At 53.0% G+C, this 18,184-nt stretch overlaps 1 protein-coding gene across 1 annotated transcript in view; it reads left to right on the top strand.

Annotated features, from left to right (window-relative positions):
- Window positions 1-1,587: 1,587 nt before the first annotated feature.
- RAB10 (RAB10, member RAS oncogene family) overlaps window positions 1,588-18,184 on the top strand; it is a 42,746-nt gene continuing 26,149 nt past the window's right edge. The window contains exon 1 of the mRNA XM_039568721.1: window positions 1,588-2,086. Coding sequence (XP_039424655.1) covers window positions 1,960-2,086 — 127 coding nt within the window. The 5' untranslated portion in view covers window positions 1,588-1,959. The remainder of the gene's footprint in view (window positions 2,087-18,184) is intronic.

Raw genomic sequence — 18,184 nt, 5'->3', positions numbered from 1 at the left:
GACTAAACATTTTAGAAGCTTTGTAGTTAGGGATCAGTGTGCCCCAGAGCCCAAGGTCCTCTCCAGAACACATTCTGTAAACCAAGATAGAACCATCCAGGAGAAGGATCCTTGGGGAGGGGGGCTCACTTGAGCCTCTCATTGGGGAATCTTTGACAGATCTGCTAATTAGTAACACCTATAATGTTATACCCAATCTTTTGGGGCATATTCAGCGGGGTGCATTTCAGTGCATATGACCTGGACGTGTGCACCTAAGGATCCTTAAAATAACTACCAAGGTAAAATCCCTTTTTCCCTTCTAACTATGTTTGACTCTTGATTTTAAGACCAGGAAAAGGCATCAGGCGGTGAGGCCCCGGCACAGGCTGCCCACCCAGAGAAGCTGAGGATCCCTGGCCGTGTCCAAGGCCAGGCAGGACAGGGCTTGGAGCAACCTGGGATAGTGGAAGGTGTCCCTGCCTGTGGCAGGGGGTGGAATGAGATGGGTTTTGAGGTTCCGTCCCACGCAAACCTTTCCACGATTCCGGCAGTCTCTGCTTTCCCGAGCCGCTCCGGCCGGGATCCCGCTCCGGCCTCTCTGCCCCCTCACGGCTCCGCCGCCAGGGGGCGCGCCCTGCCCCGCCCGCCCGCGGCCGCGCTGTGCCCTCTCCGCGATGACGTCATCCCCACCCCCGGGGGAGGAGGGAGGCGCAGCCAATGGGAGCGCGGCGAGCCCCGAGGGGGGCGGGGCTCGCGCCGGCGCAAGGGCGGGGCCGGCAGCCCCCGGTTCGCGCGGCCGCCGGTGACGTCATCAGGCGGGGGTTCTGCGGCGCGGCGGGGAGGGACCGAGCTGAGCGGGGCCGAGCGGAGGAGGGACCGAGGATTGCTTCCCAATATCCCATCCAGCCCTGCCCTCTGGCACTGGGAAGCCATTCCCTGTGTCCTGTCCCTCCAGCCCTTGTCCCCAGTCCCTCTCCAGCTCTCCTGGAGCCCCTTCAGGCCCTGCAAGGGGCTCGGAGCTCTTCCTGGAGCCTCCCCTTCTCCAGGTGAGCACCCCCAGCTCTCCCAGCCTGGCTGCAGAGCAGAGGGGCTCCAGCCCTGGAGCAGCTCCGGGGCCTCCTCTGGGCTCTCTGCAGCAGCTCCACGTCCTTGTGCTGCTGGCCCCAGGGCTGGGGCAGCTCTGCAGGTGGGCTCCCACCTGGGCACAGGGGCAGAATTCCCCCTTCCCTGCTGCCCACACTGGGGGATCAGCCCAGCATATGGGGGGTTTCAGGGCCAAGGCATGTCCAGCCTCTCACGCACTAACACCCCGAGTCCTCCCCAGAGCTGCTCTCCCTCTGCTCCTCCCCAGCTTGGGTCGATCCGGGAGGTTGTTCCGACCCGAGTGCAGCACCAGCCCTTGGTCCCGTTAAACCCCACGAGATTCCCACGGAGCCGCTCCTGGAGCTTGTCCATCTCCTGCCGGCCCCGGCGAGGGAATCAAAGCAAAAACCGCACAAAATAAACGAACTCCGGGGCCGCGCGGTGACGTCACCCGCACCGCCCCCCGCCCCCCCGCCCGGTGACGTCACAGCGGTGTGCGCGCGCGCCCCCGCCGGGCCTGCGCGGTGCGCGAGGTGGGGGGCCCAGGCCGCGCGCGCAGCCTCGGCAGCGCCTCTGAGGAGCCGTCGCGAGCCCGGGGGGAGAACCGGGAAGGGCCGGGAAGAACCGGGGCCCACCGAGCCGAGCAGAGCCGGGCGAACCGCGGGGTTATGAGGGCGGGCGCCGCCGCCTCCCCGTGAGGAGCCGCGGGCGCGGGGAGCGCGCGAGGCCGCCCCGCCACAGGAAGCCATTTTGTGGGCCCCCTCCTCCTCCTCGCTCTCGTCCTCTTCCTCCTCCTCCTCCTCGTCCTCCGCCGTCGCCGCCGCCCTCGGGAGCGGCCGGGCCCGGTGAAGGAGGCGGCGAGGAGGGGCGGCGGCGGCCGCCGCGCCCTCCCCCATGGCGAAGAAAACCTACGACCTGCTCTTCAAGCTGCTGCTCATCGGGGACTCGGGGGTCGGCAAGACCTGCGTCCTCTTCCGCTTCTCCGACGATGCCTTCAACACCACCTTCATCTCCACCATTGGTCAGTGCTTTTCCGCCCAGGGGGGCTGCAGACCCCGCTTCCCACCGCCGTACCCCCCAGCTCCGTTCCTGTATTACCCCCGGGGACCCCCGGTGTTCCCTCCAGCCCCGTTATTGTGTCGCCCCCCAGGGATACCTTGTATTATCTCCAGCCCCCCAGGGACCCCCTGTGTCACCCCCTGTGACCCCCCCCCCCGCCAGGAACCCCCATCCCCGTTTCTGTGTGACCCTCTAGGGACCGCCTGTGTCACCCCCGAGCCCCACTCCTGCATCCGCCCAAAGACGCCCTGTGTCCCTCCAGGACCTTCCTGTGTCACTCCTCCCAGCCCGTTCCTGTGTCACCCCTCAGGACCCCGTTGTGTCCCCCTGGGGTCCCCGTCCTGTCCCCTTATCCCGGACGCGGAGCCCCGGCAGAGCCGCCCCGGTGCCGCCCGACGCCGCCTCGCCCCCGCCGCCCGGCAGGGTGGGTTTGGTTCCTCCCTCCGCGCTGGGTGACCCTGAGCGACCCTCGCTGTCCCCCCGCGGGGGCTGCGCTGGCAGCTCGTCCCCCACGCCCTGCGCCAGCCGCCAGAGCCCACCTGGCCCCTTCCATCAGCGTTAATCCCTGTCCCTGCGGGCAGCAGGGCGGTGGGATCCCCGTCCCCGTGTTCGCACCGCTATTGATGTGGCTCAGAAACGATCGTGCTCGTGGGTGGGGTCTGTTTTCTTGCCCAACAAAGCTGTCCTTCCCCCCTTGGCCGGGCTCCTGGCAAAGCTGACTCCAGCCCTTCCTCGCTGAGCAGCTCCTGACCAAGGTAGAGCTGCTCTGACATCATGAAAGAGGGATGTGCCTTTGCCTTTTCTGTGCAGTCTGTGCCATGGGACAGGCCTGGTACCCAATATCCTTCCATCCCAGGTATATCACAGGGTTTTGTTTGCCTTCTCCTGAACATCTTGTTTTGCAGATGAAGAGTTCAGTTCAGCAGCTTCTCACCTTCTTGGTGACTGGCTCTGTAAATTAAGGATAATTCCTGTCTCAGCTTTCTTGCAGCACCCACTGGTGTAATGCATGCAGATACCCACATCTGGATAAAAAAGAAAATTATTTTGAGGAGTTTGAGCTGGAACTGACTTTTGTGCTTGCTATAAATCCCTTAAATCACTGGTCATGCAGCTGTTCACTGGGGGAACGTGGAGTGTCAGTGTAGATCTAGTGCTGGGTATAAATTCTGTGCACTTCCTCATCTGTGTTGAAACGTCACCCAAAAACTGCACCTTGGACTATAGCACATAAAAAGACTCTCTTAAGCAAGGCTTGGGAAATTTAAAGTGAAAAAAAGTATCTTTGTGACAACTAAGCATTGAGAAAGTTGTTGCCTCTTATGGCCTCGACTCAATGTTCTGCTGAATTTTTGGGGGACTGTGTGACAGTTGTTAATGTTGTCCCTTCCCATGGCTCTGGGAGGCTGGATGGGTTTACTGCTGTGGCCAGGGTGTATTTTGGCACTGCTTGGCAGATCCTCGCTGGGATCACATGGCATTCCTTGCCTTTGGAGTTCGTTGGGAAGGTTTATTTCAATTCCCAAAGTTAAAAATAGTCAACGTCATAGTTAAGAAGTCAGCAGGCACGCAGTGGCTCCTGCTCCAGACAACTCGTGCTTTTAATAATTAGTAATTTAGTAATTAGTATTAGTTGTTGGTCCAACTCTGCAGTTTCGGGGCCTTCAAGAGGAGTATCACCAAGTTTAATAGGAAGTGTGCACATGGACATTTTGAAAGTGTTTCCCACCAGTCAAACCAGTGGCTGTTTGTTTCTGGAGTGCCTAAACTGGACAGCAGAGGTGTTTTATTCCCTGAATTCTGAACTGAACCAGTGATGGTAGCTGTGTCCACCCTTTGGTTAATATTTGGTGTGCCAGGTTTGTGTCTTCACAGTGGAATTTGGCAGGTTTTGGGGTACAAATAGGTTCTCTGTGTGGTGTTTAACTGCCCAAATATGCCTTAAATGTGTTGTTTCCATAGTCCTTTTGTAAGTTGATGTGGAAACCTGGAGGGAAGTGTCCTGTGTGGGCAACGTCAGTTGAAAGGGAGAGTCTCCATTAGCACCTTGGGAAAAACAGCCCATCCATGAGGGAAGAATCCAAATACCTGAGTTATCCATGTCCACTCAGTTCTCTCTGCATTATTGCCAAGCGATGCAGCAGTCTGGCTGAAAATGGGATTTCAAATTCCCGCTGGTGACTGCAGCTCTCGCACTTCCCCAGGTTGGCCCTGCAGCAGCAGTGGCAATCCAGGAGCCTGAAAAGGGGCTTTCCATGGGGGGTCCTGCTGTGGGAAATCCCAGCTCAGCAGCTGTGCAGCTCTGGTTGGTTTTGCAGCTGGAAGAGCAGAGTTTCAGGGAAAACCTCCGATGGAGTCTTTGACCTGTCGCAACAAGGAAATGTGGTTTCCAAAGCCCTTGTGTACACAGTGGGTGACGGGAGGTGACTGGATCCTTGGCTGAGGCTCTCCTGTGTTTGAATAACCCAAGCAGCTCTGATTCCCAGCTCTGGGTTTGCTCAGGACTCCACCAACAGCCTGGGATAGTTCAGCACGTGAAACATACTGCGGTGTTTGGTGGTGGGACTGGTTCATAGAATGCTGGAATCGTTTGGGTGGGAGGGGACCTGAAAGCCCATCCTGTTCCACCCCCTGCCCTGGGCAGGGACACCTTCCACCATCCCAGGCTGCTCCAAGCTCCAATGTCCAGCCTGGCCTTGGGCACTGCCAGGGATCCAGGGGCAGCCCCAGCTGCTCTGGGCACCCTGTGCCAGGGCCTGCCCACCCTCCCAGGGAACAATTCCTTCCCAATAGCCCATCTAATCCTGGCACTGGGAAGCCATTCCCCCTTGTCCTGTCTCTCCCAGCCCTTGTCCAAAGGGCACTCTGAGCTCTTCTGTAGGCTCCCTTCAGGCACTGGAAGGTTCAGTCCTCAGTCTGTAAAGAAAAGAAGGATCTCAAGGAATATTGAAACTGGCCTCTGTCTAAGGCGGATGCGTGGGGAAAAGGTTTTAATTCTCTCAAACCAAAGGCCTGTTTGCATATGTAAGGCAAGACACACAGCATTTCTGCTTCACGTTAGTAACTTCTGTTCACATTTCACCATTGAACATTGATTAATCCCGATGCATGATGGCTGCTGGGATATAACTTGCTGTCCCTGTAATTCAACATACTCTTACTTTGACTTTGAGTCACTTCAATCTAATATTTCCTGCTAAAGCAGCAGTTAAGCTTCTGGATGTGCTGAGGTGCCAGCGTGAGTTGATTTCATTGCCCCATCTCAGGCACTATAAATATTCCAGATGGCATTTCTGCAAGAAATCCCAGAGTCATCATAACCTCCCTGGGGAGGGCAGGGCCTCGGCCTCCAGCGCTGCCCTGCTGTTTGCAGGTACAAAATGAATAACTCTTGGAAGACTTAGTCCATCACAAACCATTTTAAATTTTAACTGTTCTCCAGCAATTCTCCAGTGCAAAAATCATTTTTATGGTACTTGGTTTTGAGAATTGTGGTGACTTCTCAGTTGTGCTCTAGGGATACTCCTCGCGGGGTCAGTGAGGGGGTGCAGCTGTGCCTCTGGGCAGTGGTGGTGCTCCTTGGTGCTCCTCCTCATTTTAGTGCTTTCCCTGCTGCCACTCCTGCTTCCAGCAGATTGTCTTCATTTTGAATGTTGAAAATATTAGGGTAAGTAACTCCCAGTCAGTGTATCCTTGAGATCTTCATTTTTAATATCTTTTTATTGGCATTCAGTGTGTCAGGTTGTTGATGGTTTGAAGTGAGCTGTGGAAAAAGGATCTGTAGGAGCTGTGCATGCTTTGTGGAGCTCCTAGGGGTCCAGCCTTTGGCACCTGGGAAGGGTAGAGGGTTGTTTCTGGGTCTGCCGTTCTGGCCAGGATGGCTGCTGAAAAATTTAAATGCCAGAACTGAGCCTAAGCATGTAATCACTGTTGTCTGACTAAGTCCAATGCAAATGAAGATGAGTCACAAAAAATGTTTTCCCATGAAATCTCTACTAACAGCTCAGGAGAACAAAGGGTGTGTAAGCATTGGGAGATTCCCCCCCAGTGCTCCCAATGGACGTAAAACTTACCTGGATCTTAACCCCTCCTGGAGGTGCAGCTGTATTCTGTATTCCTGAGCTTTACTCACCTGGCTGCAAGTCTACAAATCCAGAGATAAAAACCAGTGATTTTTGAGGTTTGTTTTATTTTGAGCACAACCAAAGCTGTGCCAGGAGCATGCAAAACTGGTATCTTAATGAAGTATAGGAAAACTGCTTTGATGAAATTATTATTTTTTTAATTATTTCTTTTGCCTTTATTAGAAGTGGGTTTGAGTTGGAACCACTTGCTTTGAAATAACTTGATATTGGCACATTGAAGCAGTGAAGTTTTTAAAAAGGAGTCCTCAAGAGTCCTCAAGTAATAAATACAAGTTTGTTTGTGCATCCTGGGAGGATTTGTTCACTCAGGATTGTGATATATTAATGTCAGAAGGAAGGATCCCCAGATAGAGAATGGGGAAAAACTTGGCCAATTTTGGGAAACAAAGGATGGTTTGAATGGTGAAGATGCTGTTGCTGTGCAGGGGTTGCAATGAAGTTTGAAAAACAAGTAGTTTCAGGATTCCAAAAAAAAAAAGGGGGGTTACTACAACAGTTGGAAGTACTGACTTGCCTGTTCCCAGAAGTTGTGGGTGTCCCATCCCTGGAAGTGTTCCAGGCCTGGCTGGACAGGACTTGGAGCAACGTGGTCTAGTGGAAGATCTCTCTGCCCATGGCAGGTGGTGAAATGGGATAAGCTTTAAGGCCCCTTCAACCCAAACCATTCCATGATTATATCCTGTTTCTGTATCATACCTACAGCCTACCGGAGCAGCAGCAGCTGTGAGCTGTGTTCATGTTGTGCCCGGGCTGTGGGCTCCATCTGCTTCTGACTCCTGCCATGGAGCAGGTGAATTAGACAAGGAAAAACCCCAATAAACCCTGGCCCAACTCCTGCTCAGTCATTTCCGTGATGTGAACCCATCAGGCAGCAGGAGAGGCCGAAGTCATTTCCACTTGGAGGTGGCTGCGCTGCAGAACTGGCTGCCAGGGGAATTTTGGAGGGGAAGAGATCTGTGGATTCAGAATGAAAGTAGGAAATGGAAGTGGGTGCGTCAGTGGCAGTGCTCTGGATGCAGGCTGGAGCTTGGGAATCCCCTCGGCTCTTGGCTGCTGGAGGCTGGACGAGTATTGTTTGGCCTGGAGAGGGGTTGTCCTCTCCTCCATCTGCTGGGACACCCGGGAGAAGGGCTACAGAGCGAGTTGGGCTTGTGTGATACTGTACGAGTAGGGTGGTTTGGTTTTGGTTTTATTTGGTAGGGGTTTTTGGGGTTTTTGTTTGTGTGCGTTTTGGGTTTTTTTCTCATCTAGGGCTGTGAATAATGAGCAGCAGTTTTGCACACGCCTCACAGAGCTGATGAGAAACTGGGGATGGCTGTGGTGAAGAGCTGAGGAACCGAGCTGGCTGGAAACTTCTTTGTGTAACGTGGCTGTTTTTTCAGCTGAGCTGGATCAGTTCCCTGATGGGGCTCCTTACGTTACCCTCCAAATCTGTGCTGGTGGAGTGATACGGCAGCAGGGGACATGGAAACAGCGGAGTAGGTGGTGTTTGTACTCAGAATTCCAGGATCATTGGGGCTGGAAAAGCCCTCGTAGCCCATCGAGTCCAACCTGTGCCCGGTCCCCACCTTGTCCCCAGCCCAGAGCCCTGAGTGCCACCTCCAGCTTCCTTGGACACCTCCAGGGATGGGCACTCCAAACCTCCCTGGGCAGCCCCTGCCAAGGCCTGAGCTCCCTTTCCATGGGGAAATTCCTGCTGCTGTCCACCCTGAGCCTGCCCTGGCCCAGCCTGAGGGCCGTTCCCTCTCCTCCTGTCCCTGTTCCCTGCGAGCAGAGCCCGACCCCCCCGGCTGCCCCCTCCTGTCAGGGACTTGTGCAGAGCCACAAGGTCCCCCCGGAGCCTCCTTTGCTCCAGCCTGAGCCCCTTTCCCAGCTCCCTCAGCCGCTCCTGGTTCTCCAGCCCCTTCCCAGCTCTGTTCCCTTCCCTGGACACGCTCCAGCCCCTCAGGGTCTCTCCTGTCAGGAGGGGCCCAGAGCTGCCCCCAGCACTGGAGGTGCCCCAGCAGTGCCAGCACAGGGGACGGGCACTGCCCTGGCCCTGAGAGGTTCCCCATGAAATTTCACTTTCTGGTTGCAGTTCCACATTAACAAAACTCTTGGCAGCATTTCCAGTGCCTGGCCGCCTCTGCTCCCTGCCCCCAGTATGAAACAAACCCTAAACTGGGCTTGCTCCTCTCCCGGTGCTGTTGCTGTTGGTGCCTCGGGCAGAGCCGGTCGGGGAAGGACGCGAACGCTGCGGAGCTGCTTCCTCGGGCACAGTCCTGTGCTGGCAGCCCTGCTGCTCCTCTGTCCTTGCGCTGACACGCTGCTGATGTGCAGCTGAAACTCGCGGGCAGCTGCTCCTCGAGTGTGCTGAGTACGATCAGGAGCCGTGCAATGGAAGGAGAGGGCCCGGGCTGGCTGCTCCAGTTAAGCCAGCTCTGTTTCCAGGAGGGGACTGAGCTGTCACTTCAGCAGTGACAGAGATGAAGAGTTAGGAAGTCACTGATATTTCCTAGGGTAATGTGCGTTCAGGTTTGGAGCACAAGCCTGTAGCTTCTTGTGACAGGCTGTATGATCTGTGGGCTGCGTGTGAATTTTCAGAGGCCAAGCGAAATGTCTGTTGGTGTTGGTAGAAACTTGTTCATGAACTGCTAAGCAGGAACACAGAACACAGCCTTTGTTTTAAGTAGCCAATGATTAGTTTTTAGTGCCTTGTTGAGTGATAAACACAACTGGGAGGTGCAGAGAAGTGATTTGCTCTTGACTCCTTGGTTTGTCTTTCAAAAGAAAATCTGTTATGCTCTTGTAGAAGATTTTCTTCCTTGTGAGGGCGGGCAGGCCCTGGCACAGGGTGCCCAGGGAAGTTGTGGCTGCCCCTGTATCCCTGGAAGTGTTCAAGGCCAGGTTGGACAGGGCTTGGAGCACCCTGGGATAGTGGAAGGTATCCCTGCCCATGGCAGGGGGTGAAATGAGATGAGCTTTAAGGTCCCTTCCCACCCAAACCATCCTGTGATTCAACGATTCTCTTTATCCTGAGAAAACACTTGATCTTTTCCACGCTTCAAGTCAATACTGATATTTAATTAGGGGATTGATTGAGAGCCTGTTGATGAAAACCTCATCAGGGGATAGGAAGAATCAACCCTCCCTTGAAGAGTTTCAGGCAGATGTGGCTGCCTGTAGTCCAGCAGTGCTGCCTGTGAGGGGTTTTGCCTCGGCAGGCCCCGCTCCGTGTCCCTGCTCCTGGCAGCCCTGGAGCAGGGCGTGGGCTCTCCCCGCCCTGGGTGCCCGTAGCTTGCTCCGTGCTTCTCCTCCCTGGAGCACAGAAAGCCAGCGTGTTCTTGCTTGTTAGTGAGCTGGAGAACCTCAGGTGGGATGGTGGCTGGGAGAGGGCTGCTCTGCCAGGAAAGTTCATCCCACCTGGGCTTGAGAAATGCCCAGACAGGACATGGGAGCAGAGCAGGTTGCACGGATTCTCCGGGCAGTGGCAGCCAGTGCCTGTTTTGCTCTGTGACTTTTTGATGGCACAGAGTAGAGAAGGATTTTAGCCTTGCTTTGTGTAACTCTTGTGAGGGGGAAAGGTACTTCAGAAATGCTTTGTGAAAAACCAGCTTGTCAAATTCCTGGTGCTGAGGGAATTCCCTGTCTGGCCCTGGAGAACAGGGAAGAGACCAGAGCTGCTGCTGCAAGTTGTCTGGAACGTCTGGTGTTTCGGTGCAACTCAACTGTGTAGGTTTTCCTTTCTGTGTGGGTTTGACTACAAGTCTTGTGTGGGTTTAACTAAAGTCTCTGCATGTTTTGGTTCTGTTCTGTAGCTAAAACAACTCCAGGCTTTCTTTCCCGCTGGGATTGTGGCTGTTCTGTGCTGTGTAACCTGGAGAAATACTCATTTGTGTCTTGCGTTTCCAAAATCTCACTTAATGCTCCCAGAGAGAGGCCTCCTTGCTTGAGAGCCGATGGGTATGGAATTCCTACAGTGATATCCACACTGTACAGCTTTTTCCTCAAGGATGCTTTTCAAACTGGTGTGCTTTCATGTTTGGATCTACTGAAGCTGTCGTTGGACCAGGAGGGGTGTTGGAAATGGTGTCTTCCCAAAAGCACAGCTCTGGCGTGGCATGCTGCTGCTGTGTGTACTGGGAGTTCCTTTGGTGCTGGGGGACTGGGATCAGTGTCATGCTTGGGGAGGCTGTCCTGGCCCAAGAGCTGAGCTTCAGAACCCTTAAAAGCCGTGGTTCCACGGGTGGGTGGTGCTCTGGTAAGTTCAGGTGTCATCTCAGGGTATCCAGATGGGTGTCTGACCTGGGCTGGGTCAGGGTACGCTACCACCCACTGGATTTATGGAAGGTTCAGGAAAGCTGGGCTTTGTCATGGCTCATCTGCACGGATGAGCCATTCTGGGAGCAAGCTCTTGCCTCTGTTTCCTGACAACATTCCCTGAACGGGTTGTACCTGGTCCCAAATAAGTTATTCTGCCCCTGAGATGGTTGTGTCTTAAGTGGGTCTCACCAGCATCGTAATCTTCTACAGTAAAGGTGGTTTTACATTTCCCTTCAGGTGCTCAGTTACTGACTTTGGGTGCCTGGACATAGGAATTCACCTACTGATGTCTGATGTATTCACGTGCCAGGTGTCATCTCCTGCCCTTCTAGCCATGGCCATGGTACCTGTTCTTCCTCACCACCAAATCTCCCTGCCAGGTGACTTCCCTGAGGGCACCACTTCGACTGCACTTTCATTACTGCAGATCTATAATAAATGTCTGAGCTTAGGTCATTAAAATGCTGATAGCAGTACCCAGAAGTTTCCAGTTCCTCGGGTAGCAACATTGATTTCACACCTTCCAAGGCTTGCTGCAGACTGTGTCTCGTCCATCCTCTCCTCTTCCTTCTCCGAAGTGGGATTGCTGTGGCAGAACGAGCTCGTTAGAAGCTGAGCTGTCACCTCCATCTCTGTGCACGTGGCAGGACGTGCGTGTGCCTCTGTCACTTGAGAGGGAGCTCAGATGTGGAGCCTCAGCACAGCTGTCTAATTGCTGGTTAAGGGAGTCCCTCCGACGCTCCTGATTCCTTGAGCGTGCTGGGAAGTGCTTTCATCTCCATGGAACTTTTTGATCTTCCCAGTAAACAACAAAGTTAGTTATTTTAGCTACACAAATCTCTGATGAAAGCAAAGGTAACTCATGTCTAATTCTTTGGGAATTGTGCTTCCTGTTGGTCTGTCTGGGACAGCATGGACCAGGAATGTGAGTTCTCTGGGAAGTCTGCTATGTCTCATTCCTGCTTCAGTGAGCAGAAATGCTGTGGGTTCCATCAAAGGGGCTCAGAAACTCCACCTGCAACAGCGTTAGACTGGCAGTGTCTGCTCAGCTGAGGTGGCCATGTGCCACAGGGATGTGTCCCAGCGTCCTTGTCCCAGCCAGAGAGCAGGAGATGGAGCTGCCTGGGTTTGGGTCATGGAATGACAGAACGGATTGGGTTGGAAGGAGCATTTAAGCTCGTCTTATTCCACCCCCTGCCATGGGCAGAGACACCTTCCACCATCCCAGGTTGTTCCGAGCCCCATCCAACCGTGGACTGTGTCAGAGAACAACGTCAGGATTTGCAGGAAAAGAGCTGAGGTTGCAGCAGAGCTCTGCCAACAGCTGCAGCAGCAGCCCCACGAGCCCCAGGGTGACAAACCACAGCGCTGACAGTCGCTGTGACCACGCAGCGTGGCAGCTTCAGCAGCAGCTGGGGAACAACACCTGCACATGCTCAGAGCAGGACATCTCACACCACCTCTGCTGCCTGCTCTTTCTGCCTCTCGCCCACCTGCAGGGTTAGAAGCTCTTTCAAAGCTGGTGGCCACTATCAGATGCTCTGATGATCATACGGAGACCTTGTCCAGCAGGAATCTCCCCTGACTGCAGGGCTTTTGATGGGAGCCAGAGCAGCTCTGACACCCTGGGAAATGGGATCCCCACCTCAGGTCCTGTCCTGGCACCCAGGACCAACAGCAAGGCTGAGGCAGCCTGTGGAGCATGGACTTTGTGCTTCTGTCCCCTCACAGCAGGGCCATGTTAATTTGGGCTGCCTGGGGTCTCTCATTGCCCCAAGGACAGCAGTGCCAGCACCTCTCTGCATTTCTGTTCCAGTCTCACACCACCTGCAGCATAACTTTTTCCCAATACCCACATCAAGTTTTCCCTGTTGTGATCAGTGTTGACCTCCTTTTGTCCTCAGCAGCAGGCTCAGGCAGCACCAGTTGGGACACCCAGCACCTAAAGGGGTTTGAGGAGAGCTGGAGAGGGACTTGGGGCAAGGGCTGGAGGGACAGGACGAGGGGGAACGGCTTCCCAGTGCCAGAGGGCAGAGGTGGATGGGATATTGGGAAGGAATTGGTCCCCAGGAGGGTGCTGAGGGGCACAGGTTGCCCAGAGCAGCTGTGGCTGCTCCTGGATCCCTGGCAGTGCCCAAGTCCAGGTTGGACAGGGCTTGGAGCAGCCTGGGACAGTGGAAGGTGTCTGTGCCCATGGCAGGGGGTGGCAGTGGATGGGCTTTAGTGTCCCTTCCCACCCAAACCATTCTGGGGTTCTGTGAACCTTCTGGCAGAGTGCAGCAAACTAAAAAATCCAAACAAGTCTGGCAGTCTCCAGTGCTGCCTCGGGACATGCCGGTGTTTTGGGGTGGCAGGAAATTTTGATTCTTGGTGTGTCGTGTGACATTCTTTCAGTTTTTTCCACATTTTCAAAAGCTCGTTATTCCTGTTTCTCAGGCTTTTTCTGGGAGTTCAGTTTGACTGTTGCAGTATCAATAATAGCTAAAAAAGGTGATAAAACTTCCTGATAAATGTGATGCTTCGGGGCAATATCATAACAATGGGCCTTTATTTCAAGGTTTTTCCCTGCTGATGAACTTGAGAGCTCTGCCACTCATCTTCTCACTTGCTGGAGAACTAGAGCTTGGGTGGAAACATCTGGTGTTCCAATAGTTGACCTCCTCCAAGAACTGGGAGCTGGAGGAACTCCCATCGTCACGCTGTGCCCTTACCTTGATGTGTAGGAATTGCCTTACAGGCTCCTAGAACTTGGTGTAAACCAAAGATCAGACCCTGCTGCCGTGCTTTTTATTGGTGCTGAGGGGTTAATGAATGAAAGGTTTTCCTGATGTGTGAGTTGCTGTTCAGTAATTGGGAACATCCCCAGTGAGGTGGCAGCTGTTCTTTAACACCTGTTGAGTTTATTGAGTACTGGAGCCTCGGAGGGAACATCCTGCAGGAACACTGGGCACAGCCGTGTTCCTGGAGCCTGTGTCCTTAATCAGCCATTCCCTGCTGGAAATGTCACCCAGCAAGGGCTGGCTCACAGCGTGTCCCCAGACCTTTGTGAGCAGGAATGATGCTGAGGTCACATGTGGGGTGGCAGTGCTGGTGCCTCACTGATGGCAGCGTGTGCTTGGTGCCAGCAGTGACAGAACTCTCTGCCCTGGGCAGCCTGGCTTGGGATGCTCTCAGACATAATGGTATTATTCTGTGTTTGTGAGAACAGAAACGGATTTTCCAGCAGTAAATCGTCACATGCATCCCTTTGGAGCAGCTTGGTCCAGGGGAAGGTGTCCCTGCCCATGGAACAAGGTTGAGCTTTAAGATCCTTCCCGACCCAAACCATTCTGGGATTCGGTGATTCCATGACAGTGAATCAAGTGGCTGAATCTTTTAATGACCTCCCCAACACAGCACCTCCTCTTTGGTAAAGCTGATGCTTTTCTGAATGAATTCACTCCCCTTCATTTATGTGTTATCTGCCTTGTCCATCTGCTAAGTATAAATTAGCCAGGATAAGTGTTAACTTGAATTTTATTTTTATGTAATTTGAGGGCAAAATTACCATTGCAGCAAGTAGTGACAAATTCTGTGCTTCATAAATAGCAGTTTATGTGAAAGCAGATTCATGTACTGTATTTATTTCCTAGCTAACAAATATAGCTTAAGTAGGGTGAGACATGCATGAAAACTGATTTAATTGGCTGTAATTGAACTTGAACATATTTAATTCATGTCCTTGGTGGTTTAGAGTAGAATTCCAATTGCAGACTGGTCTGTCTGGATTCCAGACTTCTCCCTGCTGTGATTTTGGGTGTGGGTTGTGATGGGCTCCTGACAGTGGGATTGATGAGGAGATGCAGCTGCTTCATGTGATGCCCTCCCTAAAAATAGGGGCTGGTAAAGGTGCCTGGACCAGAGTTAATTGAATATATTGGAAAATGAAAGATGTAATGGCAGGGAATTAAATCAGCCCTCAAACCTGGAATTAACTGATGCTGAGCAGAGGTTACTGCTGCATGGGAACAGCTCTGAAGAAAGTTCTGTTTCTTGCTAGAGCTTCATTTCCTTTTTTTTCCCCTTAGTACCTTATGAATAAAAACCTTATTGTCTCTCTTGTCTCTTGGTATGCATAAAACATCACTAAAATAGTTCCTTTGTTCATTTTCTTTTGTTTTGTTTGTGGGAGCCTTGTGTAAGGTTTAGCTGCTGGAATAACAAAATGATCAAATTTCTTTTTTCTGGAAGAAATAACTGCTTGTATTGAAGCTGTGGTCTCGGGGACCTTAGTGACAGTGTAGGTGGTGTCAGCAGGAACCTGGAGCCTTCTCTCTGCACAGAGATTGTTTTTTACATGTAGATTTGAACTGTGCTTTCATGTGACTTCTGAAACTCCTTCCCTGGGAGGAGTGTGGGTAAGTCAGACCTCCCTGGACAAAAGTTGCACTGGTGTTTGTCAGTGAGCTGAGGGCAGCTGGGGAGGAGAGGATGAGGAGGTTCCATCCGTGGTTCTGGCCTCAGAAATGGCCTCTGTCCCTGCCTGTGACCGGGTGCTGCCCCACAGTGATTGTGCACGCAGATACTTCCAAGGGGGGTGCCAGAGGATGGTGCCAGACTCTGCTCAGTGGTGCCAGTGACAGGACGAGGAGCAGTGGCCATGAACTGGAACCCAGGGAGTTCCTTCTCCACATGGAAGGCACTTCTGTCCATGGAGGGTGACAGAGCCCTGGAACAGCTGCCCAGGGAGGACGTGGAGTCTCCTCTGGAGACGTTTCAAACCCACCTGCTCCAGGTGACCCTGGTTGGATTGGAGGATCTCCAGAGGTCCCTTCCAGCCCCAGCAGTTCTGGAATTCTCTCTGAACCTCCGCCATTGTCTGGGATCCCAGTGTTTGTCTGCATGGCTGGGATGCCAGGTACGCTCGCTGCTCCCAAAACCTGTGGCAGCTGTGCCTTGAACACATCTGCTGAGTGGGTGCTGAAGTTCAACATGTTGGATTCTGAGCTGTTGGAAGTGGCTGTCTCTTCATGTCCAGATCACAGCACTTGGGAAATGCTCCATTTTATGGGAAATGCTCCTTGCCCTGGTTATCTCCTGAACTTTGCCCAGGCGCTGATATGGAGAGTGCTGGCTCAGGAACCAAACCACCAGATCAGAACTGTGCCACGAAGCCTTGGCCCACTGGCTGAGGCTCTGGTCCCAGGGACTGCCGTGGCCATCAGGTGGCTGCCATGGGACCTGGCTGTGGGCACTGCTCAGCATTCCCTGCAGTGTCCCAGCACAGCTGCAGCAGCCGGAGCTTGCCCAGGTCCCCTGCCCTGTTCTTTCCCAGAGTGGGAGAACCACGTTGTCCCTTGGTGCTGCCTCAGCCTCCACCCCAGCTGAAATCACCAAGGATGTGTTTGTTAATCCCCCGGATTAGCACTGGAAGGGGCTGCCCAGGGAGGTTTGGAGTCCCCATCCCTGAAGGTACCCAAAGAAATCCTGGATGTGGCACTCAGTGCTCTGGGCTGGGGACAAGGTGGGCATTGGGCACAGTTGGACTCGATGACCCTGGAGGGCTTTTCCAACCCGAATGATCTGTGATAACCGAGTTTCTCAGGTGTGGCTGTGTGTGCCGTTGTCCCTTACTGGGAACCTGGAGGAGGATGTGGTGCCCCTTAAGGAAGGGAAGGTAGAAACAGGTTGGTTTGAGCTGTTGGGGATTTCACTTCAGTCCCTTGAGTCCCCTTTCCTTCCAGCCTCCCAGGCAGGCGCCTCTAACTAATGGTTTTAAGCTCACACACCTTAGTTCCTCCCTTGGAGGAGCTGTCACCTTCACTTTACAGAAAAGCTGAAATTTATTTACGAAGATTAGTACAAAATTTGTGACTGGCAGTTTGTGTCCAGGTCAGCAGATGGAGTGAGGGACCTGGAACTCGGGGTCAATGTGGAGCTCTTGGGAAGGCCCTGTGTGTCATTGTTGAATGAGGAAGAGACATTTGGAAATCCCTCCCAGGCACATCCATGGGATGGGACCTCAGCTCCATGTCTGCTGTGTGGTCCCAGGGCCTTTCCCACCTCCTGATAATTTGGATTTTAACGTCAGGTGTGGTGTTGAACAGCAGTTCCTGTTGTAATCCATCTATCCAACATGAGCAGTGCTGCTTGAGGAGCAGCAGCTTCAGGGAATTCCTGGTGTATCGATACTCTGCTTCCTTACAGCCCTGTGGCTTCCCAGACCTAAATGCGTGGATAGAATCTGTACTTTTTAGAAGAAAAACGTCGTGTTCAGCTGATAAAAGGATTTACATCTGCAAGTATCCAGTGTGTGATAGCAAGGTAATGGACTTCTCCCTGTTGGAGGGAATAAGGTGTAACAAAGGAGATCTCAAGGATTGCTCCTGGAAGGGGTTAATATTTTAATGTAGGTGATGAGCAGTGGAGGGGTGGAAGGTCCCCACTGCCACGGAGGTGTGGCACCCTGCTGTGTGGGGAACACACAGCCCCCTCCACCTCTGTCTCCTTGGTCATTTCATATTTTTGATGTTTTTTAATATTGCTGCCAGGTGCTCTTAAGGAATTCTTGGCAGCAGTATTGCCTTTTGTAGTGACTCACCTCAGGTGTTCGTTTGTGATTTTTAATACAAATCTCAAAAATGGTCATGGAGAAGGGTGAGACTTGCAGTGAGACAATTTTGGTGCCCTGCCTTTGCTGTGCGTCCCTGAAAGGGCCAATGGCAGAGACCTCAGCTACTCACAGCTCCTCTGCTGCTTTGAAGGGCAACAGGAGCACTTCAGAAAGGAATTTCTGGTTAGGAAGGTCTCCTTCACTCCTGGAGTTCTGAGTCCTGCAGTTGGGAGTGCTGTTCATCTCTGAATTGGTTGGTGGTGCAAGGGCAATATGAGATGGGTTTGGGAAGCTCTGGTGGCAGGAGGATCCCAAAATTCTTCCCCAGCAGTGGAGAGAGATGTGGATGAATTTCCAGCACGTGGCCTTTCCCAGACACCAGGTCAGGCTGGATAACAACAGCCTCCTATTGTCTGGGGGGGATTAAGCCTGGGATTTGGGGGGATAGAAGCCAGAGTACTGGATTTGTCACCAAAATGAATATTCAGCGAGTCCCCTGATGGGTTGGTCAGGGCTGGTTTGCATAAATCAGATCTCCCTGTACCCTGTTGGGGGTGTGTGACAGCGACTGAAGCGCACAAATGCATCCAGGAGGGGAATGTAGGTCACCTCGAGGAGCTGCTGTCTCGCAGGACTGTCATCTGCTTCGTTAAGAATAGATTAATTGGGAGGAGACGATCTGGCACCAGTGCTGCTGGTGCTGCTGCTCCTGTCCCGTGTCCTGCCTTACGTCACCAGCTCTGGAATTTCTCTGGATTGGTGTGGAATTGGGGAAACTCAGCCTGGAAGGGCAGTTTTATAAAATACTGGGAAATGGGGCATTCAGGACAGAGCCAGGGGGTCGCTAAGAGGGGCTGGTAGAGCTTGAGCAGCCTCTTGGCAAGGAGATACACTTGGGTTTAAGAATCTGTAATTTAGCAAATTTTGTGTTAAAAGCTAAAGTGCTTCATTTGGATTTTGGGAATCTACTGCATTCCTAAAAATAGATGCTGGAATTAAATAAGTTTTTTTTTAAGATACA

This window comes from Corvus cornix, chromosome 3 (assembly GCF_000738735.6).
Source record: "Corvus cornix cornix isolate S_Up_H32 chromosome 3, ASM73873v5, whole genome shotgun sequence".
Taxonomy (NCBI): Eukaryota; Metazoa; Chordata; class Aves; order Passeriformes; family Corvidae; genus Corvus; species Corvus cornix.
This window is presented reverse-complemented; position numbering and strand designations above follow the sequence as displayed.